The sequence below is a fragment of the Rutidosis leptorrhynchoides genome, chromosome 8 (assembly GCF_046630445.1).
Source record: "Rutidosis leptorrhynchoides isolate AG116_Rl617_1_P2 chromosome 8, CSIRO_AGI_Rlap_v1, whole genome shotgun sequence".
In the NCBI taxonomy this organism is placed as follows: Eukaryota; Viridiplantae; Streptophyta; class Magnoliopsida; order Asterales; family Asteraceae; genus Rutidosis; species Rutidosis leptorrhynchoides.
In genome coordinates this window covers 333,994,191-334,008,317 of record NC_092340.1, presented here as the reverse complement: position 1 = coordinate 334,008,317, position 14,127 = coordinate 333,994,191, and the positions used below count along the sequence as shown (strand labels likewise).

The following is a 14,127-nucleotide window of genomic DNA, read 5'->3' as shown; positions in this document are numbered from 1 at the left end:
AGTCCGTTATATGTTTATAACATCTCCCGTTGATACGCGTTTTAAATTATCTCGTTTAGGTAATTCCCGCACCCGAATGAAAGTTGAGGGACTAAACTTGACAAGGGATCAAACCCTTGACTAGGTCAAAGGGTCAAACCCCTTTCACCCATTCATTTCATCTTCATCTCTCTCTCTTTCTCTCTAGCAAGAACACACACACCCAAAACCATATTCATTCAATCATCATCTAAATTCGATCTAGGAGGCTTACAACAAAATAAATTACATATTCGTGATCCTCTCTTCATCCTCTTCGTTTTGGTACCAACTTCATCTCATTTGGGTAACTTTCTAAAATCACTAGATTTTGTGTTCTTGATGTTTTTAACTTATAAAAGTGTTAATTAGTGTCTATGGCTCAAGTCTAACATGAATATATGATTTATATGCTCGATCTCGTTGTTTTAGTGTAACTAGCATGAACTTGAATTTTGGTGTGTTATTCTTGAATTTTGGATGATCATATGTTGATAGATGTTAAAAGTTGATGTTTTAATTGTGTTACTAGCATCACTAGCTTCAATTTGATGTGTAGGTTGCCTTAGAAAACTTCATGAACTTGATTATTGATTTTGGTGAATTTGGGTTAGGGTTTGATGAACTTGAAATGGACTTTTGATGCATTGAATGCCATGGATTATTATTGGTAAGTGTTTAGTTGGATTGTATGCTTGATTACCTTCGAAACGGCATATCATTCATGTAAATTGGTTGCCCGAATCATTGAATTGCATTTATGAACTTGTATGCGGTTAATGTTAAGCATTAGATGCGGTTTTGGTTGTTGTGATAGGTAGATTGATTGATGAAATGTGTTTAGTTGTTTTCCTCGTCAAATTACCTTCCCAACGGTATAAGATACTTGTCTTGATTGTCTGCGGATCATAAATGGTGATTGTTTGAAGTTAGGTTCGTGCATAAAACTTAAAAACTGCCAGAATTCTCTGCACAGGTACCCGCGCGGCGCGCCATATACCCGCGCGGCGCGCCGATTGGGTCTGTCCAACTTGGTCAAATTTCGAATAATGTTTGCTATGCTACGCACCTCCGATTCACATGTAACTTGTCCTAGCATGCTCATACATGATTAAAAACCTCAGAAAAATAGTTCGGGACACGACCCGAACGTGTTGACTTTTTCGTTGACTTTGACCGACCAAAGTTTGACTTTTTGTCAAACTTAACCAAATGATTTTGCAACCTTCCTAACTTGTTTATATACTTGTATCTTGCATGAAACTTGACAATTTGATTTCACATGCTAAATAATCGAGTCGTAACGAGCCATAGGACTAATTGAACATCTTTGACCTATCGTGTTTACCGTTATTGATATGACCTATTTGTTTAGGTCAAGACTAGCATTGTTCTTTGCACACGTTTACTTGTCGAAGTACTTTACTACTCGTGCACTCAAGGTGAGATCATAGTCCCACTTTTACTCTTTTTGAACTTACATTTGGGATGAGAAAACATAAACATTTCTTTACTAAGTGAACACAAGTACAGGAAAACAAACATTCTACATACGAGTTTAGAACAAAATCCTCAATTCGATTATCATTAGTTACACTTGCCGGGTGTAAGCGAGAACTTATGTTGTATGGATCCATATGGGTTTGACAAACCCTCATTCAAACGGTTCGCTACCGTTTACGAATGAAATATATTTTCGAGAAACAGTGTATGTTCTAGCACTAAGTGATGGGGTTCAATGGAAGGAAATGTTAAGCATTGATAATTGGGTGCTCGTGAAACAAACTTTTGAAATGTATTACTATTATTTCATTGATGCAAATCTTGTGGTTCACTTGTACTTACTTACTTAAACCTATGATTTCACCAACGTTTTCGTTGACAGATTTCTATGTTTTTCTCAGGTCCTTGAACGATACATGATACATGCTTCCGCTCATTATTTGATACTTGCATTGGATGTCGAGTATATGTGCATTTCATGGAGCGTCTTTTGACTTTACTTTAAACCGTGTCGCCTAGATTTCATTCGTGTTATAACGTTGTAACTTAACTATTGGTTGAACAATTCTTGTAAACTTTGGGCACAATCTTTATTTTGAAATGAAGGCGACATATTTTGGTCAAACTTTGTCTTAAAGACTTATGACCACGTAACGGGACCTAAGTAGACGGCGCCGTCAAATGACGATTTTGTCGGGTCTCTACATGTATATACTAATAGTACATACATCTAAAAGATGTGTATTGTACGAGTACGAATACGGGTGCATACGAGTAGAATTGTTGATGAAACTGAACGAGGGTGTAATTATAAGCATTTTTGTTAAGTAGAAGTACTTTGATATGTGTCTTGAAGTCTTTCAAAAGTGTAAGAATGCATATCAAAACAAAACATGTATATACATTCTAATGGAGTCGTTAAGTCTTCGTTAGTCGTTACATGTAAGTGTTGTTTTGAAACCTTTAAGTTAACGATCTCAATTAATGTAGTTAACCCAATATTTATTATATCAAATGAGATGTTAAATTATTATATTATCATGATATTATGATGTATGAATATCTCTTAATATGATATATACATTAAAATATCGTTACAACGATAATCGTTACATATAAGTCTCGTTTCGTAATTCTTGAGTTAGTAGTCTTGTTTTTACATATGTAGTTCATTGTTAACACACTTAATGATATATTTAAATATCATTTTATCATGTTAAATATAGTGTATCAATATCTTTATATGATACATATATATTTAGTAGACGTTATCATAACGATAATCGTTATATATATCATTTCGAGTTTCTTAACTTAGTAATCTCATTTCTTATGTATATCACACATTGTTAATATACTTAGTGAGATACTTACTCATCATAATATCATGTCAACCATATATATATGTCTACATATACCACAACATGTAGTTTTTACAATTTTGTAACGTTCGTGAATCGCCGGTCAACTTGGTGATCAATTGTCTATATGAAACTTATTTCATTTAATCAAGTCTTAACAAGTTTGATTGCTTAACACGTTGGAAACATTTAGTCATGTAAATATCAATCTCAATTAATATATATAAACATGGAAAAGTTCGGGTCACTACATGATCCAGAAGGCGCAGGGGCAGGAATAGTCCTAAAAAGTCCAGAAGGAGAAGAATATACCTTTGCGCTGTGCTTTAGCTTCCCTGTAACAAACAATGAAGCTGAATATGAAGCGTTGTTATCCGGGATGCGGGTAGCAAAATATTTGGAGGTAAAAGAGCTGTCAGTATATGTTGATTCACAGCTAGTTGCAAACCAATTCAACGGGATATTCGAAGCACATGATGAGTCGATGCAAAAGTATCTTAAACTTGTGCAAGAGCTCGCGGTGGACTTCAATTTATTCCAGATAACTCAGGTTTCAAGAACATTGAATAAAAAGGCGGATGCGCTCAGTAAGCTAGCCGCCTTAACATTCAGCCATTTTAAGAAAGAGATTTGGCTTGAGGAAGTGAAAGTAAAATCCATTGAGACAGACAGTGTATCAACCGCAATTGAAGAAGAGGAGCAGAACTGGATGACACCAATAGTAGAATTTCTGAACAAAGGTACATTACCGATAGATTCGATAGAATCAAAAAAGATTAAGATGAAAGCACCAATGTATTTGTTAGATAAAGGAATTCTATACAGAAAATCTTTCCTGGGACCCCATTTGCGGTGTCTTAATCCAATTCAAGCGGAGTCGATCATACAGGAAGTGCACGAGGGAATGTACGCTTTGCACTCAGGACACAAAACAGTTGTGTCCAAAATAATGCGGCTCGGATACTATTGGCCATCAATGTACAGAGATGCCACGAAGGTGATACGTAAATGTCAGTCGTATCAGCTGCATGCACCCGTAAGCAAAGCTCCGCGACATCCAATGATACCGGTCGTGACTCCATGGCCATTCTGCAAATGGGCAATTGACTTAGTGGGGCCATTCCCTGCCGGACCAGGAGGCGTAAAGTTTTTGGTAGTGGCCATTGCTTATTTCACAAAGTGGGTAGAAGCCAAACCGCTGAAAACAATTTCGGGCAAACAGATCCGAAATTTTGTATGGGAAAATATCGTCTGTCAGTTTGGAATACCAAATGAAATATTTAGTGACAACGGTACACAGTTTGAAGGTAATCCATTCAGCGATTGGTGCCAAGAGCTGAACATAAAGCAAACATTCATATCAGTCGCACACCCCCAGGCGAACGGTCAGTGTGAGGTCACAAATCGGGATATCGGGTTAGGAATCAAAGCAAGGCTTCGATTGTGCCGAAGAGGTTGGATAGATGAACTGCTGAATGTACTATGGGTGCACCACACAACTCCAAAAGGTGTGACCAATGAAACACCTTTCAGTTTGATGTACGGGTCCGAGGCTGTAATACTAGCAGAAATAAATGTGCCAACTATGCAAATAGCTTCATTCGATGAAAGTAGCAATAGCGAAGAACTGCGTGAAAATCTAAACTTAGTTGAAGAGCGCAGGGAAATGGCGGCCATAAAAGAAGCAATCAACAAAAAAAGAATCGCAAGCTACTATAATAAGCGCGTACAACCATTTTCTTTCCAACTGGATGACTTGGTGTGGCGAAAAAATGAAGCAAGCAGAGCAGAGGACACGGGTAAACTAAGACCTAAATGGGAAGGACAATACAAGGTTATTGGCGTAAGTGATACAGGGGCGTATCGACTAGCAAGTCTAGATGGAAAAGCAATAAAACGCACCTGGCATGCACAAACACTGAAGCGGTGCTACATATGAAAAAACTACAGAGGGATTGATCACCCCAAATAACTGTTTAAAGTTTTTATTATGTAAATTTTTATTTTCCATTGTAAACATGACAACTAAGCGTTGGTCAAGTGATATGTTTGAAATAAATTGAATCATGCAATTTAAGCCAATAACTTGTGCATTTTTACAATTGTTAATTGCATGCCCCTTAAGCTGTATAGGGACACACTCCGAGTCTCAAGTGACATAGTTTAGTTTGGTTACTAATACTATTTTTTAATGGTGACAGTAGTAAAACATTGGTTTGTTTCAAACGCTCGTACACCGCGCAAGACGGAGACTTGCACAGTCTAGACTATAAAACACAAGTTTGGTTTACTTGTTTAAATAACCCGGACATTGGCGTGGCCGAAAGACTCTTGAGTATAGACATTGGTTTGTCTATAGTACGGGTAAATTACATTGGATTGTATATGCGTACATACTTATAAAATTTTTTATAAAAGTCTTGAGTATAAACTTATAAGCATTGGTTTGCTTACTTTTGCGTATAACATTGGATTGTTAGCGCAAGAATACAAAGATCATGAAACGATTGAAGGGTCGCTCCCGTCATGAAGTCATGGCATTTATTCTAAACAAAGTTATTGAATGCATAAAATTGTAATGAATCATTATAACCGCCATAGTGATTTCATAAAAACGCAATAATTGCACTTTAACCAAAAGAGATATCGAATTATATTCAATCAAAGCTAACAAATTATAGTAAGATAAAAGATATAAAGTCAACCGCTTAGCATAAAAGCGGAACATGTACCAAAATTTGACCTAATATACGCTAATATAAAAAATAAAAAAGGGGGTGGCATTGGCTGGAACGTTTGCCCTACACTAAAGAGAATATGCCATCCTCGCACGCAGCGATCAAATGCATACCCTGCTTTAAAAATAAAAGAAAAATAAAATATAGGGATGCGAAACCTCCAAGATTGCAAGGCCCATCCCTCACTAGAAAAAACGCCACCCAAGCATGGATAAATAATATCCATCCCGGGTAGCATAACAAACTCAGTCGAGTTTGTCATTGATTATCTCCTGCGCGGAGATGGTAGGATCATTGATGAGAAATTGCAGACGGGGGATCGGGATTTGTTGAAGACGGGCACAAGCTTCTACACATATTTCCTTGGCTCCATCAGTAAGCAGCTCAACAACGTTGGGGGGAATCACGGAAGGTACGAACATTTCCCGGCAGATGACATTCCAAAAAAGGATACGCTCATACGCGCGAGCAGCAACCATAGTTGCGCCAAAACGCTGATCAACCACTTTGCAGTCAAGCGCATGCTGGATTATAGTTGGAAGACCCTTTCGGAGAATGTCATACTCCGCCTTTACAGCATCATGCTTGGCACCCCACGATTCTTGGGCTGAAATCCAATCGCTGAAGCTTTCATTTAAAAACACCACATGACCTTCTGCTTCCTTTAGTTTCGCAGACAGTGACGCAATCTCGGACTCCATAAACCTTTTTTCAGCATCATGCTGATCCTCCTCTTGCTGCCTTTTAAACATCAGAACATTGATCCGCTCTTCTGCCTGCACATGCGCGGTTACGGCAACCGCAAGTTGGGCAGTTAGCTTTGCATTGTCCTCTTACAAGGCATTTATCTTGGACGTTTCTGTTGATGAGGGCGATGGTGGATGAGCAAGCGCAGCAGATTTAAGTTGCAAGTGATTCAGATCCTTGGCGAAATTAAAAAGCGTCGATTGCGTGTCCATATAAAGTTCTTCGGAAGGTGAAAGCGAGGAGAATTCTTGCATTAACTGCTGAGGGGCACATGATTGTAAAAAAGAGAACTGTTGTGCAAATACTGGAAGAGGAACCTTCATGAACTCATTCATATTCGGAATCAGTAAAGATGAATCATCAGAATTCGGGCATACACGCTTGGAATGATGAGATACACCACTTGGACCTGTAAATACGATAAACATGGCATATAAAAATATAAAGTCAATTTTCCATAAAAAGTCAAACGGTCAAAATCAATACCTTCATCATGTAACCTTTTGTGGTTACCCAAGATTCTGGTATCAGGAGTTTGGAACAGTGAAGGTATTGTGTCCGAGTGATTGACCGGCGAACTGGAATGGTTACCGGAGTCCGGTGGTAGGAATGGGTTCGTAAGATTCTGTAACATCCCGCCTTTTTCCATTTACTTTTCCATTATACTAATTTAAACTCCGTTATATGTTTATAACGTCTCCCGTTAATACGCGTTTTAAAATATTCCATTTAGGTAATTTCCGCACCCGAATACAAACTTGAGGGACTAAAATTGACACGGGGCAAACTAATTGACTAGGTCAACTAGTCCACCCCAATCACCACCATTCAACCATCTCAATCTCTCTCTCTCTTTCTCTCTAGCAAGAACACACACACAATTACCAAATCCATTCAATCATCATCTAAATTCGATCTAGGAGGCTTACAACAAAATAAATTACATATTCGTGATCCTCTCTTCATCCTCTTCATTTTGGTACCAACTTCATCTCGTTTGGGTAACATTTCTAAAACTCTAGATTTCTCTAAATTCGTGTTTTTGACTTGAAATGGTGTTAGTTAGTGTCTATGGCTCATTGTGATGTCGTGTATGTAATTTGTAGGCTCGATCTTGTTATTTGGTGTAACTAGCATGAACACTTGAAATGGGTTAGTTTAACCTTTGATTTTGAATGATAAAATGTGTTTAGATGTTAATGGTTGTGTGTTCAAAGTGTTAGTTACTTCATTAACTTCGTTTTGGTATGTTGATTGACATGAAAACCTTACATTAACATGATTAATGGTTTTGAGATGTTGGTTAGGGTTTGATAAGCTTTATATGAACTTTTGATGTATCAAATGCTATGAAATATTGTTGATAAGTGTTTTGTTGCAACGTGCGTTTGATTACCTTCGAAACGGCATATCATACATGTAAATTGCTTACCCGAATCATGAAATGCGTTTTAGAACTTGAACCTTTGATTATGAACGTTTAATGCGGTTTTGGGTTGTTGTAGGTGTTAAATTACTTGTTGAAATGTGTCTAGTCGTTTTCTTCGTCAAATTACCTTCCCAACGGTATAAAATACTTGACTTGATTGTTTGCGGATCATAAATTGTGTTTATTTGGTTTTTGGTTCGTGCACTTAGGAGTTCTGCATCAGACTTGAAATCCAACCTGGACGCCATCCAGATACTTGGACGCCGTCCCAGTATTCAAAGCTGGACGCCGTCCAGATACCCTGGCAGGCTACTGTCCTCGTTGGTCATTTTACGGAAAATGTTTGCTATGCTATGGACCTCCGATTCACATGTAACTTGTTCTAACATGCTCATATATGATTAAAAACCTCAGAAAAATAGTTCGGGACCCGACCCGAACGTGTTGACTTTTTCGTTGACTTTGACCGACCAAGTTGACTTTTAATCGAACTTAACCAAGTGTTTGTGCAATCGTTCTAACATGCTTTTATAACTTGAATCTTGCATGAAACGTGACAATTTGACTCACATGTTGTAGTATTCGAGTCGTAACGAGCCATAGGACTAATTGAACATCTTTGACCTATCGTGTTTACCGTTATTGATACAACCTATTTGTTTAGGTCAAGACTAGCATTGTTCTTTGCACACGTTTACTTGTTGAAGTACTTTACTACTCGTGCACTCAAGGTGAGATCATAGTCCCACTTTTACTCTTTTGCACTTACATTTGGGATGAGAAAACATAAACGTTTCTTTTTACTAAGTGAACACAAGTACAGGAAAACAAACATTCTACATACGAGTTTGAACAAAAATCCTCAATTCGATTATCATTAGTTACACTTGCCGGGTGTAAGCGAGAACTTATGTTATATGGCCATATGGGTTTGACAAACCCTCATTCAAACGGTTCGCTACCGTTTACGAATGAAATGTATTTTCGAGAAACAGTGTATGTTCTAACACTATTGTGATGGGGTTCTATGGAAGGAATGTTAAGCATTGATAATTGGGTGCTCGTGAAACAAACTTTTGGAATGTATTACTATTATCTCATTGTTGCAAATCTTGTGGTTCACTTGTACTTACTTACTTAAACCTATGATTTCACCAACGTTTTCGTTGACAGATTTCTATGTTTTTCTCAGGTCCTTGAATGATACATGATACATGCTTCCGCTCATTATTTTGATACTTGCATTGGATGTCGAGTATATATGCATACATGGAGCGTCTTTTGGCTACTTTTAAATTGTGTCGCATAAGTTTCATTTGCACTTATAACTTTGTAACGTAACTTGTGGTGGAACTATTCTCGTAAAATTTGAACAATCTTTACATTTGAAATGAATGCGACATATCTTTTGGTCAAACGTTGTTTTAAAGACTTATGACCACGTAACAGGACCTAAGTAGACGGCGCCGTCAATGACGATTTTGTCGGGTCGCTACAGATGGTATCAGAGCGTTGGTTGTAGGGATTTAGAGTTCATTGGTGTCAACCTCGAGTCATAGGGTACATTGGTGAGTCTAGACTACAACCGGCATATAGACTTGAAGTAGGAATTACTTGACTACTTGTGCATTTATACTCGAACGCTTCTACTCATATCTACTCTTAGTTCATCTTAATCTCACGTTGTTTAATTTGATTGACGCGCCACCTTGACTATATGAAATGATGTCGAATGCACATATGAATCAGGGTAATATAATTTCCGGGATTATATTACGGTGACTCATATGAACGTTCCGACATTATGGCATAAAGAATTTAAGGCGAGTCGAGGAAAAACTTCTCTTTATCTTTATTCTATATCACGGTTAGTATTATTGAGAATACTAATCGATGATATTCTTGTGTCTTGAAGGAACAATGGCTCCTCGTCGTGTACGCCGCAATGAAACTCCCGAACAAGCTCTCGAACGGATGATAGCTACTGCCGTAGATGCGGCCATGGCCGGTCACTCATCCAACAACAACAACAACAATAATAACAACAACCACAACAACAACAACAATGGAGCCGGTAACTCAAACGAGGGATGCTCCTATAAAGCTTTCATGGGGTACAAACCTCACACTTTCGATGGAACCGGGGGACCGGTCATGCTCACCCGATGGTTTGAGCAAACGGAAGCCGTCTTTAGCATAAGCGGTTGTCGGGACCAAGACAAGGTCAAATACTCCACTCACACCTTCGCCGGTGTCGCTCTTACATGGTGGAATACTTATGTACAATCGGTGGGTACCGATGAAGCTCACGCCCTCTCTTGGGCTGACTTGAGGGAAAAGATGATTGTCGAATATTTCCCTCGTGAAGAAACCCGAAGGCTCGAACAAGAGCTAAGAACTTTAAAGGCGATCGGAAATGACCTCAAGGCTTATAATCAATGATTTTCCGAACTAGCCTTGATGTGCCCAAATCTTGTGAACCCCGAAGCTTTAAGGGTTGAACTTTACATGGATGGTCTTCCAAAGAGTATCAAACACGGAGTAATGTCATCCAAACCCACTAATCATCAAGAAGCTTTGAACATGGCCCGCAAATTGATAGAAACAGTTGACGAAATCGTAGTACCGGCACCTAAAGCCGAGGACAAGTCGGGTAACAACAAAAGAAAATGGGAAGCTCCCCAATCAAGCAACAACAACTTTGCCAAGAAATCTTTCACCTCCGACGGTAAGAAGGGTTATGCCGGAAATCTACCTCTTTGCAACAAATGCAATAAACATCACTTTGGCGAATGTAGTAAGCTAATTTGCCATCGGTGCCAAGGAATTGGTCATAAGGCCAACGATTGTAAAAGTGCCACTCCCGTCGCTCGAAAGTGGCCCAATGCACCAAAAACGGGCACTTGTTATGAATGTGGCCAAACGGGCCATTATAGAAATGCATGCCCGAAGAGGAAAGATAACCCCAATACGCGCAGCCGAGCTTTCAACATCAACACCGAGGAAGCCCGGGATGACACTGAACTAGTCACGGGTACGTTTCTTCTCAACAATTCTTATGTCTCTTGCTTATTCGATTCGGGTGCCGATAAATGCTTTGTATCCAAGACTTTGACTCATTCTTTTAGCACTCCACCTCTTCCATTAGATACCACTTATACCATTGAAGTGGCTAACGGGAAACTATTAAGTGCCGACACATATTACCGGGGGTGTACATTAAACATTTTGGGTAAGGAATTTGAAATTGACTTGATACCCATGGAACTAGGAAGCTTTGATGTAATAATCGGTATGAATTGGTTAGTCAAAATGAAATCTCACATCCTTTGTGATCTTAACGCAATCCGAATTCCTATCGAGAATGGTGAACCTTTGATCGTCTATGGCGATAAGAGTTGCACCGGACTCAACCTCGTTTCGTGTATTAAAGTTAGAAAACTACTCCGTAAGGGTTGTTTTGCGATCCTTGCTCACGTTAAGATAGTCGAGTCCGATGAGAAGCACATCAATGCTGTGCCAATTGTTAGTGACTATTTCGATGTATTTCCCGACGAATTACCGGGTCTTCCACCTCATCGACCGGTTGAATTCCAAATCGACCTTATTCCGGGAGCCGCACCCGTAGCACGTGCACCGTATAGACTTGCTCCATCCGAAATGCAAGAATTGCAAAGTCAAATCCAAGAACTACTTGACCGTGGTTTTATCCAACCTAGCCATTCACCATGGGGCGCTCCGATTTTGTTTGTTAAAAAGAAAGACGGATCCCTACGAATGTGCATTGATTATCGTGAACTAAATAAATTGACGGTTAAGAACCGATATCCTCTTCCTCGCATCGATGACCTCTTTGATCAACTACAAGGGTCTTGTGTATATTCAAAAATTGATCTCCGCTCGGGTTATCATCAATTAAGGGTTAAGGGGGAAGATGTCTCCAAAACCGCTTTCCGGACTCGTTATGGTAGTTATGAATTCCTTGTCATGCCATTTGGTCTCACTAACGCACCGGCGGTGTTCATGGATCTTATGAACCGCGTGTGCAAACCGTATCTCGATAAATTCGTTATTGTGTTCATCGATGACATATTGATCTATTCTAAAAACGAAGAAGAGCACGAACAACATCTCCGACTTGTACTTGAACTCTCTAGACAAGAACGACTTTATGCCAAATTCTCCAAGTGTGAATTTTGGTTAAAGGAAGTTCCATTTCTTGGTCATGTTGTAAGTGATCAAGGTATTAAAGTCGATCCCACAAAAATCGAAGCCATTAGTAAATGGGAGACTCCTACTACTCCTACTCACATTTGTCAATTCTTGGGTCTCGCCGGATACTATCGTAGATTCATCGAAAACTTCTCTTTGGTTGCACGTCCTCTAACCGCATTAACTCACAAGGGAAAGAAATTCATTTGGGCGACCGAACATGAATCCGCATTCCAAATCTTGAAAACGAAGCTAACCACCACTCCTATCTTGTCACTTCCCGAAGGCAATGATGACTTTGTTGTATATTGCGATGCCTCGAAACATGGTTTTGGGTGTGTATTGATGCAACGAACGAAAGTCATTGCTTATGCTTCTCAACAACTCAAAATTCATGAATGAAACTACACGACGCATGATCTCGAACTCGGAACCGTTGTCTTTGCACTTAAAATGTGGAGACACTATCTTTATGGAACCAAGAGTACTATCTTCACCGACCACAAAAGCCTTCAACACATTTTCGATCAAAAGCAACTAAACATGAGACAACGAAGGTGGATTGAAACCTTAAACGATTACGATTGCGAGCTTCGTTACCATCCCGGGAAGGCAAACGTAGTAGCCGATGCCTTAAGTCGAAAAGAAAGAGCGGTGCCTCTTCGTGTCCGAGCTTTAAACATCACCATTCACACCAACCTCAATAGTCAAATTCGGGTAGCCCAAGATGAGGCTCTCAAGGATGAAAACCTTTCACACGAGCTCTTGAACGTTCTCGTCTCTCGATTCAAAATTAGGGAGACCGGACTCCGATATTACGCCGGAAGGATTTGGGTGCCTAGTTATGGGGACCTACGAAGCCTTATTTTAGACGAAGCCCATAAGTCACGATACTCGATTCACCCCAGTGCCAATAAGATGTACCACGACCTTAAACAACTATATTGGTGGCCGAACATCAAAAGGGACGTAGCTACTTATGTTTCCAAGTGTTTGACATGTTCCAAAGTCAAAGCCGAACACCAAAGACCGTCCGGACTACTTCAACAACCCGAGATCCCGCAATGGAAGTGGGAAAGGATAACGATGGATTTTATCACCAAGCTACCAAAAACGACGGGCGGTTATGATACCATTTGGGTTATTGTTGACCGTCTCACCAAATCATCACACTTCCTTGCCATGAAGGAAACGGACAAAATGGAGAAACTTGCACAACTTTACATTAAGGAGATCGTAGCCCGACACGGTGTACCTTTATCGATTATCTCCGACCGAGATGGCCGTTTCGTTTCTAGATTTTGGCGTACATTGCAAGAAGCGTTGGGAACGCGTTTAGACATGAGCACCGCATATCATCCTCAAACCGATGGACAAAGCGAACGTACAATTCAAACCTTAGAGGACATGTTACGAGCTTGCGTGGTTGATTTCGGAAAGGCTTGGGACAAGCACTTACCTCTCGCCGGGTTCTCTTACAACAATAGTTATCACGCGAGTATTAAGGCCGCACCTTTTGCAGCGCTATATGGCCGAAAATGTCGTTCACCTCTTTGTTGGGCCGAGGTAGGCGACGTGCAAATTACCGGACCCGAAATCATTCACGAAACCACCGAGAAAATCGTTCAAATCCGAGATAGGCTTAGGACGGCCCGAAGTCGTCAAAAGTGCTATACCGACAAAAGACGCAACGACCTTGAATTTCAAGTCGGTGACCGCGTCATGTTAAAAGTCGCACCTTGGAAGGGTGTAATCTGCTTTGGGAAACGCGGGAAGCTAAATCCGCGGTATATTGGTCCTTTCGAAATCTTGGAGCGTATTGGAACCGTTGCTTATCGTTTAGATCTTCCGCCTCAATTGAACTCCGTTCATCCTACCTTCCATGTATCTAACTTGAAAAAGTGTCTTACCAAACCCGATATCGTCATTCCTCTCGAGGAACTTACTATTGATGACAAACTTCATTTTGTGGAGGAACCGGTTGAAATTGTAGACACCTCCGTCAAAACGTTAAAACAAAGCTGAATTCCAATTATCAAGGTCTGTTGGAATGCCAAAAGGGGACCCGAGTTTACTTGGGAAAGACAAGATCAAATGCAAAGGAAGTATCCTCATCTAT

At 39.8% G+C, this 14,127-nt stretch overlaps 1 protein-coding gene across 1 annotated transcript; it reads left to right on the top strand.

The window, feature by feature from the left end:
* Window positions 1-3,261: 3,261 nt before the first annotated feature.
* Window positions 3,262-4,821, top strand: LOC139864511 (uncharacterized). The gene has a single exon (XM_071853092.1). It carries the CDS (start codon window positions 3,262-3,264, stop codon window positions 4,819-4,821), a length of 1,560 nt encoding a protein of 519 aa, XP_071709193.1.
* The last annotated feature ends 9,306 nt before the right edge of the window (window positions 4,822-14,127 follow it).

Excerpts from the sequence above, each read along its gene's own strand:
- LOC139864511 (XM_071853092.1), top strand. The coding sequence starts at position 3,262 with ATGCGGGTAGCAAAATATTTGGAGGTAAAAGAGCTGTCAGTATATGTT.